We start from the raw sequence: 22,018 nt of genomic DNA on the forward strand, positions 1-22,018 counted from the left end.
AACCTCGCCAGAAGACGAGGAGACCCAGTATGCCTTACGGTTTGGGTTCAAGGCCTCGAATATTGAAGCTAAGTATGAGGCACTCCTTGCAGGACTTTGCCCAAGAAAAATGGCTATTTGCGACAAACAATTGCAACAGAGGAAGCGGCCCTCGCAAGTGCATTAATATTTGCGCGCTAGTGATTAGCGCTATAATATTTACGACACTCCAATAAGTAACGTCGCATGTAATGTCGTAAATAGGTTTGGATAGACCTACATACACGACGCATCTTCCCTGCTGATAACCCTTAGCCCCAAACAAATTACCCAAAATCAAAAAATCGCAGAGATTGTGAGATCGGCTATCTCTTTCTCCTTCTCCTCTCTTCCCTCTCCTCTCCTCCCCTCTCCTCTCCTCTCCATCTTGACCGGCTAACATCCCTCTCATCTCCTCCCTCTCCATCCCTTTATCAGCCTCTTTATCTGGGTTCTGTAATTTATTTTTCTTTAATTTTCACTACTCCCTCTCTCTCTCTCTCTCTCTCTCTCTCTCTCTCTCTCTCTCTCTCTCGAACTCCCCCTCTTTTTCTCTGCCCTCTCAAGTTTCTCTCCTCTCAAACTCCATCTCCGCCTTGCTCTCTCTCTCTCTCTCTCGCTCTCGCTCTCTCGAACTTCATACCTATGTGTTGGTCCTCCCGCCGTTCTCTCAGTTGGAAACGCCCAAAATCCCCCTATTTCTAGAACACCCAAACCCTAAGATCTGAGATCTATTTGAAATGGTAATGTATTTTCGAATTTTCAAAACTTTCATATTATTTGTTGTATTTACTTAGTGTTTGATTTGTTTGGGATTTTAGGGTTTGATTTTCTGGTTTCCGCATATGGGCTCCTCTCTCTGTGAGCAGGTAAGACTACTCTTTCTCTGTTTTGAAAAAAAATGTAAATTGGTTCGGTTCCTTAGTGAGTTTTTTTTTTTTTTTTTTTTTTTTTTTTTTTCTGGTTTCTGGTTTCTCTTTTCAGTAATAGGTGGAATGCATTACCTGTTGAACCGCGAGATGGAATGAAAAATTATATCTCTGACGTCATTGTTCAGGTATGAGTCATGAAGTAAATCTTTGAGGAGGGGAAGGTTTGCTAGTGTTAAATCTTGTTTGATGGTTTTTTCACGGGCTTTATATTCTTTCTTACGTTTTGTTCCTCTTGCGAAGCAATCAAGTAATGAGGCCTCTTTTCGAATGGAGAGACTGTATGTCAACAAACTCAATATTATATTGGTTCAGGTATTTCCTTGCTTCCCTCCCCATGAGGATCATTGCCTTTGTTGCTTGTTTTTTGGGGTTAATTGTTTGTACCATGCACTGTGTTTACTTTTCCATTATTCCATTGATTCTTTTCACTTCGATTGTATTTACAGTTGTCTCAGAAAATCTGTGTATTTGAATTTATCTTGGTCTATTAAAATCTGAAATTGTTTCCTTTGGTAGCTTTGGATATTTAATATATTGAGGTTACTTCATATACAGATTTTGAAGCATGATTGGCCTGCTAGATGGCGAAGCTTTATACCGGATCTCGTTTCAGCAGCTAAAACTAGTGAAACAATTTGTGAGAATTGTATGGCCATATTGAAAGTAAGCCTTTTTAATTTTCAACTTTTTCAAAGATAGAAATCAACTCATTGAGTAGCTACTAATTGCTTGAATGTGTTACCCTCAGCTTCTAAGTGAAGAGGTTTTTGACTTCTCAAGGGGGGAAATGACTCAGCTGAAGATTAAAGAGCTTAAACAATCATTGAACAGGTAATTGGTTGATGACTTTGGTTTTGATTATGTTTTCCAGTTAGGTATTGTTTTGATTTTGATTTTGGATTTGCAGGTATTCCAACTAGCAGCCCATCCACCCTTCCCAGCAACTCAAATGGGTAAAATTTTGTTTTGCTTTCTTTTTTTTCTTTCTTAGATTCATCTCTCCGTCTCTGTTTTTCATTTTGGTGAATGGTTGGAGATGGTTTTGTGATGGTTTTGTGATCTTTTTTTCTTTACAATGATGACTTTGTTATTGTTTTTCTTATTAGCAATTGCTTTATGTTTCCCATTCATTTTATTGATGGTTTTGTGATTGTTTTTCAGGTTGGGGTAAAGAATTAGGCCAAGTACAAGACTAATATACTATTTTGGAGTCTATTTATTTGGCTACTTGAATTTGTAATATTTTCATTCTATCTGGAGATGGTTATTTTTTATACATAATGACTTGAGATTTTAAATTTATAATTATTGGTTCTGTCAAGTGAATGTATTGAACAATATATACTTTCAATTACATGTTTATGTTGGCTTTTTGAAAGAAGTTTACGTTGGCTTCGATGAGGATATAGTATCATTGAGAATAATCTTTTAAACTAAATTTGACTGTTATATCGTAGTTTATATTCCAATTAAAACATCCCATTAGCATTGTGAATGGGCATGTAAATTAAGATGCAGTGTTTACAATATTAAATAATAATAAAAATATAATTTGGACTGAAAAGTCATTTCATTATGAACTTTTGTGACAGGAACTAGCGTCGCAAACTCTGTCATAAAACCCCAATTTAAATCCAACGGTAGTTTATTGCGATACTAGTTTGCCGTCGCAAGACTGACACAAATAGGTATTACGACGGCTTTAAAGCGTCGCAAAAAGACCCGAATTATTTACGACGCCTTTTATTGCGACGCGTCCAAAAACGTCGCAATGCCGTCGCGAATCATCTTTTACGACGTTTTTTCCACTTTTTGCGACACATTTTGACTGTCGTGAAAAGCCATTTTTCTTGTAGTCTCCGAGCTAGGTGTTAAGCAGCTCCGCATATTCAGCGACTCCCAGCTGGTAATAAATCATGTCACTGAGGAATACCAAGCTCGATATGAAAGCATGATTGCCTACCTAGCCAAGGTCAAGAAGTTGTTCGATGATTTAGTTGGTTATGAAATCATTCAAATCCCTCAACTCGAGAATACAAAAGCTGACTCCCTTGCTCGATTAGCATCTTCTTTTGATATCGACCTAGGGAGATCTATCCCGATGGAATTCTTGGAGAAACCTAGCATAGAGGAAGATTGCGTGGAAGTGTTCCCTATTGGTTCCGAGTCAACTTGGATGGATCCAATACATGATTATCTAGCTCATGGAGTCCTACCTGAAGATAAGGTAGTACGATATAGGTCATCCCGATATCTGATCATCAACAACAAGTTATATAAAAGAGGTTTCTCTTTGTCATACCTACGATGCCTGACACCTGATGAGGCTAACTATGTACTTCGTGAGATCCACGAAGGTGTTTGTGGAAATGACTTAGGCACTCAATCCCTTGCCCACAAAGCTCTCAAACAAGGATATTATTGGCCAACGCTCCAAGCTGATGCCAAGAAGATTGCTCAAACATGTCCTAAGTGCCAAGAATACGTGGTGGTTCCCCATCAACCACCAGAAAATTTGACCCCAATTAGTAGTCCTTAGCCCTTTGCTCAATGGGGAATTGACCTAATTGGACCTATGCCAAAGGGAAAAGGTCAGACCAAGTTTGCAACTGTTGCCGTAGACTATTTCAATAAATGGGCTGAGGCTGAACCCTTAGCTACAATAACTGAGAAGAACTGCACCGCGTTTCTTTGGAAGAACTTCATATGTCGATTTGGTATCCCACACTCCATAGTTACCAATAATGGTAAGCAATTTGATAATGCCAAGCTTCGTGAGTTATGTGCCGAGCTCAACATCAAACATTTCTTTGCATCTCCAGCTCATCCTCAAGCTAATGGCCAAGTTGAAGCAATCAATAAGTTGATAAAAAAGAACTTGAAAACAAGGCTAGACAAGGCTAAAGGGGCATGGGCTGAACTATTACCCCAAGTCCTTTGGGCGTACAGAACTTCACACTGAACATCCACGGGAGACACCCCGTATGCCCTTGCTTTTGGAGCCGAAGCTGTAGTGCCTGTCGAGATTGGAATGGCTACCCACAGAGTGGAAGTGTTCCAGGCTGAAGCCAATGACGACCAGATGAATCTTAACCTGGACTTAGTAGATGAACGACGGGACCAGGCTCAGCTGCACAACGCCTCTTACCAGCAATGTGTAGCTCGCTACTACAACTCTCGTGTCAAACACCGAGCGTTCCAGGTGGGTGACCTAGTACTTCGCAAGGTCATGCTGGCTACTCGCAAACCTTCAGATGGAAGCTTGGGACCGACCTGGGAAGGGCCTTACCTTGTCGTTGACATTGTACGCCCGGGCACCTACTGACTAAGGGATCTCAAGGGAGCAAATTTGCCTCATCCTTGGAACGACGAGCATTTAAAGAAGTATTACCAGAGACTTCCTCATTGTCTACATGCTATCAGAGTTAGATCATCAGTTTGAGATTTATATTTTACTTTTTCTCTTCATTCAGTGTGGAACTATCTTGTTATGATAGTTCATGAAGTAGTTTTTTAGTTCTTCAATTTAGTCAGCCAGCATTCTAGCTCGCTCTTGTTTTGTTTTCAACTTTTTGGTTAGTGAATGAAATTTGGATTCCTTTTCCAATGCATTGTCTCTCCAAGCCTTAACAATGTGACTCAAAGTGCCACATTCAAATCAAGAAGGAAAGGTCCAAGCTATATTTTTATCAAGCTCATATGGACGAAAGGTCCGAGCTATATTTTTTATCAAGCTCTGGTGGACGAAGGGTCCGAGCTATATTTTTACCAAGCTTTGACGGATGAAAAGCTCTGAGCCCAACCTTTTCCGAGCTCATACTTAGGTTGGCAAAGAGCCAACCTCAGCTCACCAAGCTTATGGTCAGGTTGGTGAAGAATCCACCTCGCCATGCCAAGCTCATGACGAGGTCGGCAAAGAGCCCACCTTGCCACGCCAAGCTCATGGTCAGGTTAGTAAATGGTCAAGTTGGCGAAGAATCCACCTCGTCATGCCAAGCTCATGACAAGGTCGGCAAAGAGCCCACCTTGCCACGCCAAGCTCATGGTCAGGTTGGTAAATGGTCAAGTTGGCGAAGAACCCACCTCGCCATGCCAAGCTCATGACGAGGTCGTCAAAGAGCCCACCTTGCCACTCCAAGCTCATGGTCAGGTTGGCGAAGAATCCACCTCACCATGCCAAGCTCATGACGAGGTCGGCAAAGAGCCCACCTTGCCACGCCAAGCTCATGGTCAGGTTGGCGAAGAATCCACCTCGCCATGCCAAGCTCATGACGAGGTCGGCAAAGAGCCCACCTTGCCACGCCAAGCTCATGGTCAGGTTGGTAAATGGTCAGGTTGGCCAAGTAGGTTTTTATCCAGCTCATATGGACGAAAGGTCCGAGCTATATTTTTATCAAACTCATATGGACGAAAGGTCCGAGCTATATTTTTTATCAAGCTCTGATGGACGAAGGGTCCGAGCTATATTTCTTATCAAGCTCTGATAGACGAAAGGTCTGAGCTATATTTTTATCAAGCTCATATGGACGAAAGGTCCGAGCTATATTTTTATCAAGCTCATATGGACGAAAGGTCCGAGCTATATTTTTTTATCAAGCTCTGATGGACGAAAGGTCCGAGCTATATTTTTATCGAGCTCCGGACGAAGAGTCCGAGCTATATTTTTTATCGAGCTCATAAAGACGAAAGGTCTAAGCTCAATTTTGGCCAAGCTCATATGGACGAAAGGTCCGAGCTATATTTTTTATCAAGCTCTAGTGGACGAAGGGTCCGAACTATATTTTTATCAAGCTTTGACGGATGACAAGCTCTGAGCTCAACCTTTTCCGAGCTCATACTTAGGTTGTCAAAGAGCCAACCTTAGCTCACCACGCTCATGGTCAGGTTGGTGAGGAACCCATCTCGCCATGCCAGGCTCATGGTGAGGTTGGTGAGGAGCCCACCCTGCCACTAACCAAGTCCTTTTGCCAAGCTCGTTTTTAATGGGAACTTGGGGGACTCCTGGTGCCGATCTATGACATGGGGGAATATTAAAAAATTATTTTATATTGCTAGCTCGGCCAATTATTAAAATACAACTCCCCACACAAAAATCTCTTGTCTGGGAGTTAGTTGACCTTCCGCCTGGGCGCAAGACCGTTGGAAACAAATGGGTCTTGAAAATCAAACGCAAAGTGGACGGTTCAATTGACAAGTACAAGGCACGTCTTGTGGCGAAAGGCTATACTCAAAGAGAGGGTATAGACTATGATGATACTTTCTCCCCTGTGGTGAGATTTGCATCTATTCGCCTAATCCTAGCTATTGTCGCACAAAAGGATTTGAACCTTTTTCCAAATGGATGTTAAGACTGCATTTCTCAATGGAGATCTAGACGAAGAGATCTATATGGATCAACCAATAGGTTTTGAGGTAAAAGGACAAGAGCGCAAAGTTTGCCGTCTCAAACGTTCTATTTATGGCCTCAAACAAGCGTCTAGACAGTGGAACATTAGATTTCATACCTCAATCATCTCCTTTGGTTTTGAGATGGTTGAAGAAGACCACTGTGTGTATCTAAAACGATCCAAGGAAAATGTTCAGATTCTTTCATTGTATGTTGATGACATTCTCATAGCAGGAAATGACATGGATTCCATTGTCGCCACTAAGAAGTGGTTGTCCGCAAAGTTTGAAATGAAGGACATGGGTGAGGCAAATTATGTGCTAGGAGTGAAAATCATAAGAGACCGTTCAAAAGGACTTCTCGGTTTGTCTCAAGAGACTTACATTAAGAAGATACTTGAACGTTTTCGTATGCATCACTACAAACCCATAGACACACCAATGGAAAAAGGATGTGTCTTAACCCTTGACCAATGTCCTAAAAATGATGAGGAAAGAAACCAAATGACCAAAGTTCCTTATGCATCTGCGATAGGAAGTCTAATGTACGCTATGTTGTGTACACGGCCAGACATCTGTCATGCAGTTGGTATGGTGAGCCGTTATCAAAGTAATCCTGGACCTGCTCATTGGAAAGCAGTAAAGAGAATTTTTCGATATCTGCAAGGTACCGCTGATCTTGTCTTATGCTACCATGGTGGCGATTTGAGACTTAGAGGTTACAGCGATGCAGATTGGGCCAATGATAGAGATGAACGCAAATCCACCTCTGGTTATGCTTTTATACTTGGAGGTGGAGCTATCTCTTGGTGTAGCAAGAAACAGTCTTGCATAGCCCTATCCACAATGGAGTCGGAATATGTTGCTTGCTCAGCAGCAGTTCAGGAAGCTGTTTGGTTAAGAAGATTCTTGCAACGACTAAACTATACAGCCAAAACATGTGAGGCAGTACTTGTTTACTCAGATAGTACATCTGCTTTGGCATATGTAAAGGATCCGAAATACCATGGAAAATCCAAACACATAGATGTCAGATATCATTATATCAGACAGAGGGTAGCACAAGGAGAGGTTATATTAAAGCATATCTCAAGTGGCAATATGGTTGCTGATCCTCTCACTAAACCCATGGCTAGAGATGTGTTCCTTTCTCATATTAGGAGTATGGGACTACGAAGGTTTTAATATACCTATTTTGTAATTGACTTTATTATTAATGCAATGTTAATCGTTTTTTCCATGGTACTTGTTCTAGAATGATTAATATGGTTTTTTGCACAAAGATTTGTCACCAGGCTTGAGTCAGCCCACTCACATGGGAGATTCACCTTGGCGCTGAGATAGCGAGCAAGATGAGACATTTGTGTTATGTTCTAAAAATGCTTAGACAACATATTATGACATATATGTATATCTGCGCCTAAGTAGGCAGCAAGATAAAACACTTCTCTAAATGTCGCCTTAGTTGGAGCTAAGATGAGACCTTGAAAAAGGAAAGAGGTCGATCATAGAAAATTGCCATAAAATCTATGAAGCCTGTATTGAGCCGAATGTGAGATTCCAGACAGGCGCCGAGAGGGTGACTGAGACTAGAACTCAAGTTAGACATTCGTGTAATGTCTAGACTAAGATTCGTATGACGTATGTCCAATTCTTGGACAAGTGACATGCTCGTTTTATGAGAATACGTCATAGCATACATTTCATACTGTATGTGCTAGATGCGATCGACAGTGGGAGTGATGAATGAATCCCTGCTTCATCACTATGTGAGTCACTTGGATCATTAATTCAGATCCTTAAAAAATGTACCCTTAGTTGACTTTAGCCTATGTCATGAAGAGGATGCTTGATGTTGCTACTTTAGCTTGTTTTCCTAGGATCAATTATAAGGTCTCAAGGGGCATGTCTAAGAAAGCAGTTACGTCTAGTTGGATTGATATGAGCACTTAAGGAAGACTGTTCGACAATACACCATGTTTTTGTGACTCATAGCTGGCCAGCGTCTATGTCATATTTGTTGTTGACATGTCATGAGTACAAAACATATTTGGGGTGTAGCACTGCTTTTATGAGGGGTTAAGAGTGCTGATACCGGTGTAGTCTGAATAAGTCTGGGGTATGTACGAGATGATTTCAAATGATGCACTTTTATTAGTTTGGTGATGACTTAATAAAATATGCTCTTGTAGCTGTACGTTTTTCCTCGCAAGGTCGCACGACCCATTTCCTGTATGAGAAGAAGAGTGTATACAAGAGGTTTAGGATGATTATGAGGTTATCACACCCTATGTGGGTGAGTGGGAAATGTAATGATTATGCACTAATCCTTGTTTTATGGCACTACACAAAATTAAGGCACTTAGCCTTGTTTTATGGCACTACACTAATCCTTGTTTTAAGGCACTAAACCTTGTTTTAGTGCACCACCAACCTAAGAACTAGTGCATGTTTTATGCTCTCTTGAGATGAGCTAAAACAACTCTTATAAATAGATGGAGTGTGTGCAAGTAAAATGAGGATGAGAAGCATTAGTGCATGCTCTCTACGTTGGTGTGTGTGAGACAAGAAGTGTGAGTGCATATCAAAGAGTTGTAGTGAGTTTTACACCCACAAAGAGAGAAACCTCATATCTCCCTAAACACTCTCCTCTAGGCAATTCACCAAGAGCCTTGGTCTTGGGTACGTGGAATTAATGGAGTAACTTTCATAGCCAATCCAACGACCTTGGAGACGAAGAACGTGTAGAATCTTGTTGGCGTGCTCGTGACGTGGAAGCATCTCGGCGGGCTAGTAATTGCAAGCGGTTTTTCACTTGGAATCTTCCGCAAGGTATGCAGTACCTTATTCCGAATATATATTTACGATAATTAACATTATGTTTATCCATCAATCTGTCTTCCCAGTACTTGATCCCTCACAGTAAGATTACTTTTAAGCATACAGTTGCTTCAACATAAACAAACGCAATGGTATCAAGTCTTCATATCAAAACTAACCTCCACCGAAAACATATTGTCTTTGTATTTTTCAGCATGACCAGATGTTTCCCAGTGTTTCATATTGTACAAGTTTGGTGATATAACCTACCAAAGCAAAGAAAACAATGAGCATTTTATTTAAGATTAAAAGGGTGATGCAACAACTGAACACTGACCACCAACCTCTTCATATCCCCTCTCTCTATACTGCTTCTTTATGAACTCCATTAATTTATTATAAATCCGAGCCCCTTTAGGGAGGAACTTTAACAAACACTCAGAAACACAGCCGTAGTAGCTGATACAAGAAAGAAGATAAGAAAAACCAAAACCGAAGTTATGGAATGTCAAAAACATAATGTCACCTGCAAGCGTTTTTTATCAGGATAAGATATTCCATAAACTCTCTGTAAACTTTCACGATCCTTGTTCCCCCTCCAGTAGGCTGCAGAAGCCTGGGATTGCAAATTCATGAGTTAAATACAGACACTCAATGCATTAATAACAAGATGAAAGAAAATCTTACAAACTACGGCTCTAACACACATAGAATGCATACCTTCAAACATTTAAATGCTTTGACAAATGATGTATTTGGTATATGGGGTCCACGACACAAGTCAACCAAAGGGCCACATCTATATACAGTTATAGTTTTGTCCGCTGGAAGACCATTGATGATTTCAACCTAAGCAAAAACAAATCTTAAATCAATTTTGAATGCATGCATGAGAAGTAGTTTTAAAAAGAAAATCATTCTATTGATTAGAAACTACACTAAGCACCTTTCCTTACCTTGAATTTATTATCACAGAACATCTCAAGGGCTCGTTCCCTTGATACTTCAATGCGTTCAAAAGGTTGTTTCCCCTGGGGAAATATATTACAACTAACCAGTCAAGGATTCATAATAACAAAATGAAGGAGCAACAGTTTCCTCTCCATACAACAAGTTTACATGAATTCTATTACAAGAAAACAAACAATACCTTAACAGCCTTCTCTGTCCATGATTCGATTTGCTTAAAGTGTTCATCATTCAAGCCAAAATCTCCATAAAATGCATCATAGTAGAAACCCTGCGATTGAATTCAATCATTCCATAAGGGAACCAAATGAGAAACTACAAAAACACATAGCAAAAACCGCGAAATATATTTTAGAAGACCATAAAAAGAAAACATCTTCTCAAAACTGGGATCACAAAGCTTGAACTATCCTAGTAGTTGAATTGCACGCGAAGGAAACCACATACGCAAACAAAATTCCAGGCAACATATTGATCAACCAAAGAAGGGGACAAAATATATAGAAAATATATAAAATATTACATTTAAATTAACAACTATTATTTAAAAACCTCTTTGCTAGTGGCACACATATCGTGTCTTGTTTCAATTCTGGCACATGGACCGATGCAGAGTTTGCATCCATACTCCACCTCAAGTGCCTGCACGGTATGGAAACTTGTTATGCATCCGATCCAAATCAAATCAATACAGTAAACCAAAACCAAACCAAATATCTGGGTAATAACTCTTGGTACCTACCTGTCCAAGAATGTGGGAGCTAGAATGCCAGAAAGTGTGGCGTACATCCTCATTGTTGTCGAATGAGTCCATTGTCAAGAGCCTCAGCTCAGCATCGCCCTCCAAAGGCATGTTCATGTCCCATAGAACCCCATTGACCTCAGAAATCAAAGCGTTGGAAGCGAGACTATTTGAAATCTCACTTGCAATTTCAAATGGGGAAGTTATCCACTTCTTGCCCTCCTTCACCTTCCCGTCCGACAATGTAATCCTAAAAAATCCTCACTTTAGGAGTTGCTTGGTACTCACGTTAAAGGGTTTAAGGTTTAGGGTTTACCTGATAGGATCGAAAGAAGGGAAAGACTGTCGAGCAACACGTTGCTCTGCCTGGATGGACTCAAAGAGTTCAATGCGTTTGGGAATGACAGCCTCAAGGTAGGCTTCCTCTTTGGCCGCCTGGACCACCATTGTCGTTCACCTTTGCTTGAGTGGGAGGAGGAGCAGAGAGATGCCTAGCGGGTCCTTCACCTACAGAATGAGATATCAGAAATTGTTCATGTTTGACTCATACGGCATCGATACGTATCCGATACGGCATCATTACGTAATCGATACTCCATCGATAGATACCCTCGCGATACGGTCCGATACGTCAAGGGGTAATTTTGACGGCAACCAAAAGAGAAGAGGAAGAATGAAGAATAAAAGAGCTTACTTGCGCTTGCAGCTACTGCGAATCTTCAGTTGCAGAGAAGAAGACGCGGCTAACTAGTGAAGAAGATGACGTTCGGTGCCCTAATTACAATACGCACGGTTTTAGTTGCATGTTTTACCTTTTTAAGTTTGATGCATTCATTTGGGCCCAGCCCAATAACTGAAACAAGTCATTGACGTATAATTAATATTCCAGAAAATCAGGCATCATTACCCCAAAAGAAACCAAGCAGCAGATTTATAAAGCGTGAAGTATATAGGCACTAAAGCTTGCACCATGTTTAAACCATTCCTCTGTGCAACTCACATATGAATAGCCAAAAAGCAGAGCGAGTCAATCACATGTTCCTGCAGTGCAGACTTGTATGCTGAACAAGTTTTTCGTCTAATTAGTTATCCGATTGAAGTCAAACCGCTTCTTTCAGGGACAGAGCTAGAATTGCAAGTCTGGGAGTCCAATATATAAAATACTAGTATAAATATTACATAAATATTCAAATATTACATGTTAAAACTAAACATAGTTGCCCTAACTTATTCACGTATAATAATACTATTTATATTAACATGTAAATGTCAACGGCAAATGTATCTTTACAGATCCAATTAACAGTGTGTCTTTGGAAAGAACTTATCTTCTTTTACCAATTATTAGAGTAATTCAAATATGTATGCTATAGTGATTAGAAGATAGAAACACCATTTTCGACTGTTTTTTAGGTCCCCTATGGAGGAAATTCAAAACATTTTTCCAAAGTTCATTTGAATATTAAACATGCATTTAATCAAATTAATCGCAGCGGAAGTCTAAGGTGGTTGTTTAAATTCAAAAACAAAACTTCTTCCAAGTATCTTAAGCCATGAACATTGATATGTTTTTCATAAATGAAAATTCAAGAGAAAGGATAAGATCTAATTACCCTTGAAGCAATTATATGAACCAATTTGTGTTTGGTCTTCTCTTGATGATTTCCTCTTTGTTGATCTCCTCTTTGATCTTTGATCTTTGCTCCTTGATCTTTCTCCTCCATGTGAGCCACAAAAGTATATGGCCTCTAAGTCTCCACACCAATGGAACCTTGAGATGAGAAGAAGTATCTTGAGAATACTTGGATGCTAGTGCAAGATTCTCAAGATTGGTTTCAATCTAAACCACTTTGAAAGATGAAAGTGTTTCACTCTTGAAAACTCTCTTTTTCTCTCTTTGATCTCCCAAACCCATTTGGTTGATGTTGGATTGTGTTTTTGTGTTAATGAGCTTATGGAAACAATTCCCATACATACTTACTTAAGCATTTTCGGCCAAAACCCATTGGGCTTCCAAAATTGGGCTTATGACACTTAAATCATAATATTTAGGTGTCTTAAGCCCTTGGGCTTGATACCCAACCATTTGGGCTTCCCGTTAACTATTACCGAGGCCCAAATACGTTTTTACACGTAGTAAATCATCAACATCAAATCAATCAAATTGATTTCCTCATTCTCATTTTTATTACTCAAAGTTAACCATTTAAGGTGTGCGATCCATTAGGTTCTAATTAGCAAGGCAGTGGGAAAATATAAGAACTCTTTCTAACCAACTGGAATTAAAACCCCTTTTTAATTATTCCTTTATTTGGATCGATCACAATCAATCCTAGGACTTCCACAAGCCAAGAGTGACATCTAGCAGTGAGATCAGCACTTGGGAGCTCATCGTCTACCGAACTGCAAGGTGATCTTGGCAAAGGTTGTTGAGCCCCTTTGCCGTTGTGCTGTACCGAATGTTATGGGTCTCTCTCTAGCTCTCCTTGGCCCTGGTGGTGCCCTCTTGTCGGTAGGTTGTATCGTCAGAACGTTTCACGCGGTGATGCTTGTTTCGCTGCCAATGTGTTCCTACTGATCAGTATGACTACTTAGGTATCAGTTGGAAATACTCAGAGTCCCTCTTTTCTTCGATGCCATGTTCCGTATGGGTGTTACGAATTTTATCCTTAGGGTCAAAAGCGTGCATACGAGAATCATTGAGCTTGATGTTAATTTTGATTAGCTTTTCTTGATGAGCCTTCATGATATGCCGAAGTTCGGAATAAACTCGACCATGGTAAAATTGGTCTTCGAGAGGGAGCACGATTAACTGCCGCAAAAGAGCAGTTTCGGCAATTGCCAAGCCCTTGCCCCTAGTGCATTGGTTAGGGTTGTGCACGCTTTGGAGGGAGTGTTCTTGCTGAACTTGCATGGTTTGCTCAAGGCCTTGCTCAAGATGGCAGAATAGGATTGTTGCCTCTGAGTATTATTCAGCATAGTCAAGAGGATGTTGTTGTGCTTTTGCATTTTGGCCATGTTTTGGCGCAAGGTCTCTAGTTGAGCTTGCAGATTTGCTTCGACAGTTAGTGGCCGGGTGGTGATGTAATGTCGCTAGGAAGTTGAAAAGTAGATGTTGCAATTGAGAGAGAGAGAGAGAGAGAGAGAGAGAGAGAGAGAGCTAAAATGTTTCTAGGTTTTTCAGCAATTTTTCAAAACTAAAAATACCTTGGTACTCTAACACTCTTAACTTCTTTGTTACATCTGTGATTCCCAATCTGTGCGCGAGATCAAGCCCGACGTCATGGTGCAAAAGAACTTCCCAAAACTAGTGTCAAACAAATATGGCTCGAAAATCTAGTTCTTGAAAAATAAATGCATTGAGATTAAAGCCTTATGATTTCAAAATACATTCAAAGGTAGGATTAATTGTTTTATTAGTCCCTGAACTTAGACCCGATTTGCATATGAGTACCTCAATTTCCAAAATGGTTCTCGTGGTCCTTTAACTTTAGCTTCGTTTGGACAACTAGTTCCACTGTTACTTCTGTCAAATTTTTTGTTAAATTCAAGGGCAAAATGGTATTTTTGTATCAAAATTGATTAAAATATGATTAAAAAATTAAAAAAATTAAAAATAATTTTTTATTAATTTTTTTTTTTGTTTTAATATAAAAATACTATTTTGCCCCTGCATTTAACAGAAAAAGTTAACAAAATTGACGGCAAGACCAATTGTACTAACGAAAGTGAAGTTGAAGGACCACAGGAACCATTGTAGAAATTGAGATACTCAAATGCAAATCGGGTCTAAGTTCAGGGACTAATAAAACAATTAACCCTTCAAAGGTATGCTGGTTTAGGAAAAAATTAAATTCCAACACCACATTTAGATTGGACCTAGTGAAGCTTTAATGAACCATATACTAAATTTTATTTCAAATAGTTAAACTAAACATTATTTTCTTGTCAAACTAAAAATCGTTCTCAACATTTTCCTCAAAACAAAAAACAAAAAATACAATTGTTGCAGAAAGTCGTGCGCAATTCTTCAAAATCCAACGATTCTCCTTATTCAGAAAAATACATAAAATTGAAGATCAATGGTTATGGTAATCATCAATTGCTAGTGGGGAGGTTGAAAAGGAAAAGTCTACTTTGATTCATTTGGAAGTTTGAGGACTCAAACGAGGACTTTGATTCACTACAAGAAAACATGCTTTAGTTGACACTTCATAGTTGACGTTTTTTTCAAAACCATCAACTATCCTACGAAGCTTTGACGGTTTTTTAAAAGCGTCAACTACTTAGCAAGTTTACTTGACGTTTTACAAAAAACATCAACTATACATCACTTTTCGTGACATTTTATAAAGAGCGTCAACTTTCTTTCACTTTCCCTGACATTTTATAAAGAATGTCAATTAAAACCCCTTTATACCTGACACTTCCTAAAATATCCTAAGGAAAATAAGCGGGCTAGTTCGCGGGTCTTCATTTCGCTCAAAATTTATCCATGTGTTTCGCCCTATATTCAATTCCTATTTCCTCTTCGATAAGCCATTTTCCTTCATTCCAAAACCAAAAATATCAGAGTCTGGTTTTCCACTCTTTCTTCATTTCTTAAATTGGAAACAGAAATCCAAAGAGAAAAAAGTTGGAAATCTCAAAATTCGTGTTTGGGTAGGGTTCTCCTTTCTCCTCTCTCCTTACATCGTTTCCCTCTCTCATCTGCACAACTAGACTTCTCCATTTTCAGATCTGGTGAGACCCGCATGCTTTTCTCTTCCTTATTTTCTTTGCTTCCCCTTTTTCTGTTAACCTAGACCTCTCTATTTCATGTATAGATGCTTTTCAAATTTTTGTTTCGAATGACATCAAGAAGTTCTCTTCTTCTAGCTCTCCAGTATTTTCCTAGTTCAAAGAAGCTCCAATCGCTTCCAGGAACGACATTGCCCTCTGCCATAAAATAATTTTAATTATTTAGGCTTCGATTTTTCTAATTTCTATTTTCATTTTTAGGTTTTAATTTCTTACTGTGATCTGTACAGGTTTTCATATTTTTAATTTCTCTTTGGACCAAGAATTTGTAGACAAGATGATGATTTCATATGATCTTGTCAGCTTCTTCTCATGGTACTCATCTTGCAGCTCAGGTTTCTTCTCCTTCTATTGTAGATTGTTTTGCATTTCTAAATTTTCTAGTTTAATTGATGAACTGAGTTTTCCTAAGTGATGTTGTCATACCTACAAGAAATTTATAAAATCATTAGTCTTGGCGTGGATTTCTCCTTCATTTTTGTATGGCAACTTTTGCTTCTATAAAATTTCTGTTGGGTTTCATTTATAATATTTTTTGTTCTACTCCGTAGTGTACTAAATGCTTGTGCAGGTTGCCTCTATTTGGGGTTTTAATGAAAGTTACTTTACGATTAAAAAAAGTAAAAAAAGAAATGCTTGTGTAGGTTCATATTCAGTAAAAATGATATTAGATGTGCCATCAATATCGATTTGGGTTAGGCATGTTTAAAGGTACTTGGGGTTTGTTATGTAACTTTTGTCATAATGGCATTATACATGTTGCGTGTAACTCCTCGTGAAGATGGGCCAGATATCCCTTACATATTTTTAGACTTTTTAGCATTGTGATCCAATCTTCAGTAGCTAGTTTTTACTAGCTATTTTGGTTTGAGTTTTATGATTATCTTTTGAGTTTTAGGTTTCAATCTTGGTCTTATTTGTGCAGGATTTCACTTTCTAATTTCTGTTTAGATACATTTGCAGACAAGGTGAGGATTCTATACATTAGTTTTATACTTAGTTGCTGATGTAGTTTAAATTTTTGAGAGCTGCATTCATCTTATCTTGTCTCCATCCTTGCCCATAGTCATATATGCAATAGTTTTCCAGATTTTCCCAAAATCAAGTACCGTTAGTGAATATATGATCAGGAAACCTGTACAAAGTGGCTGTGGAGAAAAAGTGCTCACCTCTGAATTTCAGTTCTTTCTTTCTTTCTTTCTTCTCAGTCTTCTCTATGTTTGTATGTGTTTCGGTCAACATCTTGTTTGTGCATGTTATAATACTGATTTGTTGTTGCTCTGATTTAGTGCAGTGCAGATGAAAAGAAAATGGGTTATTTTGCTAACATTTCAGATGGTGCGTAGCCTTTGCCATAGGTAGTTTTATTATTAAAGATTTGAGCTTTCTAATTTATATTTGGAGTTTAACCTTTCATTCTTGGGCTGTGATTTTTGAAGTTTTTAGTTTTTCAAGTTCTATTTGGACAATACATTTGCATCCAAGGTAAACATTTTATATGACTTTTACTAGTCGCTGATTTTATCATTAGTTTCATTGTTGAACTTATTAGGCTACCATTCAATGGTTTTTATAATAGGAGTTGTTTGGTTTATATTGTCTTTGTTATATAAGAACCTTCATATATTGTCTTTGTCACCAATCAGTCCCTGTAACTTCTGACAAGTTTTGGTTTCTTACAAAGGATATGCATTTTCACTGCCATATCCTTTTAGTAATAAGGGAAATTATGTTATAAGGTAGTTCAAAATCGTGTTATTGGTTGCCATGAATTTTGCACCATTATCATTTGCCTTTTGTTTTTCTCTCTTTAGTTCTGCTGGAATTTATCAAGAAAGCACTAACTTTCTTTATTTTCATTATTTTTTTTGTCAATACTTATTTTCATTATTTTTTTTTTAATAGAATAAACGTTTGATTTAATGTATCTTTCATGTATAATACTCTTTGTGATACATTACAGTTATGCTTCAACTTCCAAAAAAAGCTCTTGACTGTGGACATTGTGATGTAGTTTAAGTCAATTAGTACAATGGATGGGAGTGAAGGTAGAAGAGTTGGGGGTAGAAATATATCCAGGCTTTGCAACTAGTTAGGTACTCCTGTTAATTTTCTCTTGTTGTTTCTCAACGTACGTACTGTTGCATAAATTTACAACTGATCTTATTTGTCAGGTATTATATGATTCAAACGACATGTTTATTGGCATTGGAACAAATGATATGGCAGTTGCAAAAGATGGTTCAAAGAAGGCAAATTTCCAACATAGCATAGAACTGTTTCTCGTTTGGTTTGCCTCTTCTTCTATGCTTTGTATCTCTCGCCCTATATGCTGATAAAACCTCATTCCAAAGAAAATTCCATTTAGAGATTTAGTTCGGATTTTATTACTTTTGATTTTTTGTTCTAATAACTTAGGATTTTATTACTCTAGTTTTTTCACAGGTTTTAGATAACGAGGATGATGAAGTGGGAGTCAGCAGAACAGCAAGTGCGACTCTGCTATCTATCTTAAAACTTCATCAAACCAAAAAGTAGGTAAAATTTGTTTTCATCCCTTTCAAGTTTGTTATGGTGCTTTTAACAATTTGTCAAGTTTATTGAAGATTCCTTTGCCGACAATGAAAAGGGTGTGTCTTCTTTACCAACAACATCAAATATGGCATGGCATGCCAAATTCGTTTCAAGGTTTATAGGTCAGTGGGTCTCACGTGTGGGTGTGTACTCAATATCATTTCATATTTCAATTGTTCAACCACTCAAACAATTGAAAGCTTTTAGAAAGATTTTTGGAAGATTAAATTATAACTATGTCATGTTTAGTTGAGCACGCTTTGGGCTGCTATGATTGAAAATGTAAATTTTCAGCTGTTCTTGCTTTTCCCCTGTATTTTCATATGATGTTTTGGGCTGCTATGATTCCTATTTTACACCTTTTTGTCTTAGGAAATTAGCCTTGGTTCAATTATCAGTTTAGCTGCTGGTTCACCAAAAAAATATGATCAAATCACCCATCACTCCCAAGAAAAAATGAAATAATAAAATGAAGGGAATCCTAATGGAAAGCTTCAACTTGGTCCTTGAAGTGTTGTAGTAGGCTCTCCATGCTCATTACTGTCACATCACCCTTATCTCTAACCCTTACGCTAACCTGAAACCATAAGAGGATGGATCAGAGATTAACTTCTCACTAGAAGACTTCATGGCAGAGTTTAACTTACAACAAAGGACCCTGGGCAGTATAAACAAAAATTACGAAATTACGAAGAAAAAAAATAGGACCTGTCCATTTTGAACTTCCTCCCCACCCACAACTAAAATGTAGTTGTACTGTGCGATCTGAGCTTGTCGTACCTGCAAAAACAAGAGCATTATCAGTAAACAAACACAAGGCTGGTTTGCTTCAGATGTTATTATCTCGGTTCAGCAAAGAAATCGACAATGCTGAAGCCGTATTCATAATGTAAATGAATGGGGTGTTGCCCTCACTATGTGTCATGCAAGAGACACAAAATCCCTAGGCTCATCAGGATGGTGTTGCACAGTGCAGTCAAAATTACTGTATAGAAATAGAATAAAAGAACCATGCACTACTTTTCCTTAACTAGTTTATCTCAAGTTCCAGAATTTGGAAATATTTTGGCATAATCAAGTTGACTGATGATAGGAATTGCATTACATCTTAATTACGTAATTATTATACTAATATATGCAACACTACAGGCTGCAGCATGAACATTGAATCTCCCCTGTGACCAGTGGCGGCAGTGGCGGACCTAAAGAGGCGCAAGGAGGTGCAGCTGCACCTCCCCTCTCCGGAAAATCACTTTGAGAAGCTGGAAATGCCCCTCTGCTACTACCCACCAACTGTTCGATTATTTGCTCCAAAGAAGCTCCAGGCAGCAGCTCCTTTGCGCAGGCTGCAGCGCGCAGGGCTGCTTGGCTTCTTTTTTTTAAGTGATCTGTCCAAAACGCATAGTTTTGGTCCAAGATAAAAAAATAAAAAGAAAGAAAAGGCCACCACTACCCACACCGGCCAACTCCCCAACCACATTCCTTTTTTCTCAATCCTCCTTTGCCTCCATCATCCATTAGCTTTTCTCTTTGTGCTTTTTTTCATTATCATTGATTATCTCTCCCTCTCTGTATTCTTTGATTCAATTGGTAGAAACCCATTTGTTTTAGAGGCAAGAGAAGGGTTGTGAAGTGGGCATAAGCCATGGCAGCTCCAAAACCAGAAGAGATAAGCCATCCACCAATGGACCAGCCCTCCACAATTTGTCTGGAAAATTAATTTCTCTCTCAAATTTCAAAGTTATTTCTCTTTATGCTTTAATTAATTAAGATGGATTGTTTGGTTTTGGTTAATTGATAGAGTTTTTGTTTTGGTTATTTTGTATAGATTTTTTTGAATTTATTTATTTTGTATATATTTTTAGTTTTTAATTAATTAATAAAGATTGTTGTGGTTTGATTAAATGATTAATATGGTGAATTGGTTAATATTTCAATGTGGTGTTTATTTGTATATAATTAACATGGTGAAATGGTTAATGTGATTAATATAGTGTTTTTAGCCTTTTTAAATATTGTTTAAATTATAAAGGTATTTGGTTGTGTTTTTCGTTAAGCTTTTAGGCTTTGAAATATTGCCCCTTCTTTGAAAAATTTCTGGGTCCGCCGCTGCCTGTGACAGTAAACCACATATTTGACGCCCATCATACCACAAATGCGAAATCAAATCCTGCATTTACCCAAGTTATGAATGCTCACCTTTTTCTGAATTGTTTTATCACTTGTGTCAACATCAACATAATAACCAGCCTGATGGATCTGATCCCGTACCTACAAAAATGCAAACGCAGTTTTTATCTACGACTTGAGCTTAAAGATATTGTACTCCATTAAGCATTTTGTACAACTCATAACATCAATAATTAAAAATATATTTTCAGTTCATCAGTTTCCTAAATTATCAACAGAAGACGAACCAAACAAAACAAAACCCTAATCTAACCAAAGAGGGGTTGGGTTGGATAAGTTTCCTTCACCAGTTACCAAGTGAATTTGTGCGTCTGAATAAAGTGTACTTCAGTACCGAAACCTAATATAAAACTAATTAGATTTTGCTTCAAAAACATTTAAAGAAAGTAGCTATGATAGAGAGGTGATGAAATCTGGAGAAAGAGGCAAGACTTTAGCCATAACTCCATGATCTAAATTTTCATTCTCCACAGACAATATTATTTCAGACAGTTTGATAGGTTGTTTGCTAACTGTATCTCAGACACAACTAAAAGTGTCAAAAATAGAACTAAAACAATGTAAGCCACTCTAGCTTGGCAAGCAGTTGGCCACCAAGAGAGAGGCTACTGAAGAAATATGGTGATTGGCTCGCAAGATGAACAACCTGAGACATAAAAAAACTTGATGGCTCATAGCCTTACACGATACACAAGCTACACTCAGGCAAAACAGTCGATCCAAAGAAGGGAAAAATTAAAATTAAAAAAAGAAAGAAAGAAAAACCAACCTGTAGAGCATAAGGCAGGGCTGTGTGCGACACAGGGCAAACAATTGCCTGACGTGGACTAAGCCAGAAGGGCCATTTCCCTTTGTAATGTTCCAACAGTACAGCAAGCATACGCTCAACAGTGTAGAAACTCTGTGGTCTTGTAAAAGAGAGAGAGAGAGAAGAAGAGAAAAGAGAGAAAGGTTTCTTAAGAATTAAGAGATCTGTTACTTTTCATTAATTGACAAATGAATTAATACAATTACATATATATAGCCTTTTGACTATTTACATTTAGCTATTCTAAACCAACCACAGAAAACAAACTAATTACATGAGTAGCAAACGTATAACAGACTAAACTAATAACCAACCAACTTTAGTTATGATATATCATCTTCATCTTTACACCCCCTCAAGCCAAACTTGGAAGAATCAAGGATTCCAAGTGAAAGCTTGGACTGCAGAAACTGGAATCTGTTTTTAGACAAGGCTTTGGTATGGATATCTGCAATTTGAGACTGACTGCACACATACTTAACGTCAACCAGATTTGCAAGCACTAACTCACGAATATAATGATAATCAATCTCGACATGCTTAGTACGAGCATGAAATACAGGATTAGAGGCAAGAGATATAGCAGAGATATTATCACACCAGAGAGTAGGTTTGTGAGAAATAGGAAAACCAAAGTCTTTGAGCACCTTGCAAATCCAAGTAACCTCTGCAGCAGTGTGAGCTAAGGATCTGTACTCAGCTTCAGTAGAGGATCGGGCTACAGTTGATTGTTTCTTGGCACTCCAGCTAACTAAGTTGGTGCCCAGAAAAACACATGAA

At 38.3% G+C, this 22,018-nt stretch overlaps 2 protein-coding genes and 1 long non-coding RNA gene across 9 annotated transcripts; 2 read left to right on the top strand and 1 right to left on the bottom strand.

Moving 5' to 3' along the window:
• The first annotated feature begins 274 nt into the window (after nt 1-274).
• Nucleotides 275-2,334, top strand: LOC110773014 (protein EXPORTIN 1A-like). Its single transcript, XM_021977508.2, has 8 exons — nt 275-761; nt 840-887; nt 1,003-1,075; nt 1,191-1,262; nt 1,506-1,613; nt 1,699-1,781; nt 1,858-1,903; nt 2,112-2,334. Exons 3-7 carry the CDS (start codon nt 1,043-1,045, stop codon nt 1,868-1,870), a joined length of 309 nt encoding a protein of 102 aa, XP_021833200.1. The 5' UTR covers nt 275-761; nt 840-887; nt 1,003-1,042; the 3' UTR covers nt 1,871-1,903; nt 2,112-2,334.
• A 12,982-nt stretch (nt 2,335-15,316) lies between these two features.
• On the top strand, nt 15,317-20,152 carry LOC110748690 (uncharacterized). Of its 7 annotated transcripts, none has more exons than XR_015826423.1 (10): nt 15,318-15,609; nt 15,897-15,981; nt 16,592-16,634; nt 16,956-17,004; nt 17,106-17,151; nt 17,681-17,762; nt 17,841-17,918; nt 18,101-18,200; nt 18,273-18,362; nt 19,390-20,152. It is a non-coding gene; the product is annotated as an uncharacterized LOC110748690 (long non-coding RNA). The 7 variants fall into 7 exon arrangements; XR_015826422.1 differs by having other exon boundaries at nt 18,112-18,200; XR_015826421.1 differs by having other exon boundaries at nt 15,319-15,609; nt 17,841-17,956.
• Nucleotides 18,530-21,329, bottom strand: LOC148292368 (Class II aaRS and biotin synthetases superfamily protein). Its single transcript, XM_088246025.1, has 4 exons — nt 21,200-21,329; nt 20,440-20,511; nt 18,949-19,020; nt 18,530-18,817 (listed from the first exon to the last, which is right to left on the bottom strand). Exons 1-4 carry the CDS (start codon nt 21,308-21,310, stop codon nt 18,722-18,724), a joined length of 351 nt encoding a protein of 116 aa, XP_088102151.1. The 5' UTR covers nt 21,311-21,329; the 3' UTR covers nt 18,530-18,721.
• Between the last annotated feature and the right edge of the window lie 689 nt (nt 21,330-22,018).

This window comes from Prunus avium, chromosome 8, assembly GCF_965620075.1.
Source record: "Prunus avium chromosome 8, drPruAviu1.hap1.1, whole genome shotgun sequence".
Lineage (NCBI taxonomy): Eukaryota > Viridiplantae > Streptophyta > Magnoliopsida > Rosales > Rosaceae > Prunus > Prunus avium.

What these genes read in the sequence shown, in the direction of transcription:
- LOC110773014 (XM_021977508.2), top strand. Translation starts at nt 1,043, where the DNA reads ATGAAAAATTATATCTCTGACGTCATTGTTCAG. An exon ending in TCTCTGACGTCATTGTTCAG is followed by an intron (nt 1,076 to 1,190) that starts GTATGAGTCATG and finishes CCTCTTGCGAAG; the next exon opens with CAATCAAGTAATGAGGCCTC. An exon ending in TCAATATTATATTGGTTCAG is followed by an intron (nt 1,263 to 1,505) that starts GTATTTCCTTGC and finishes CTTCATATACAG; the next exon opens with ATTTTGAAGCATGATTGGCC.
- LOC148292368 (XM_088246025.1), bottom strand. Translation starts at nt 21,310, where the DNA reads ATGCTTGCTGTACTGTTGGAACATTACAAAGGGAAATGGCCCTTCTGG. An exon ending in ATAAAACAATTCAGAAAAAG is followed by an intron (nt 19,021 to 20,439) that starts GTGAGCATTCAT and finishes TTGTTTTTGCAG; the next exon opens with GTACGACAAGCTCAGATCGC. An exon ending in AGGAAGTTCAAAATGGACAG is followed by an intron (nt 18,818 to 18,948) that starts GTCCTATTTTTT and finishes TTATGGTTTCAG; the next exon opens with GTTAGCGTAAGGGTTAGAGA.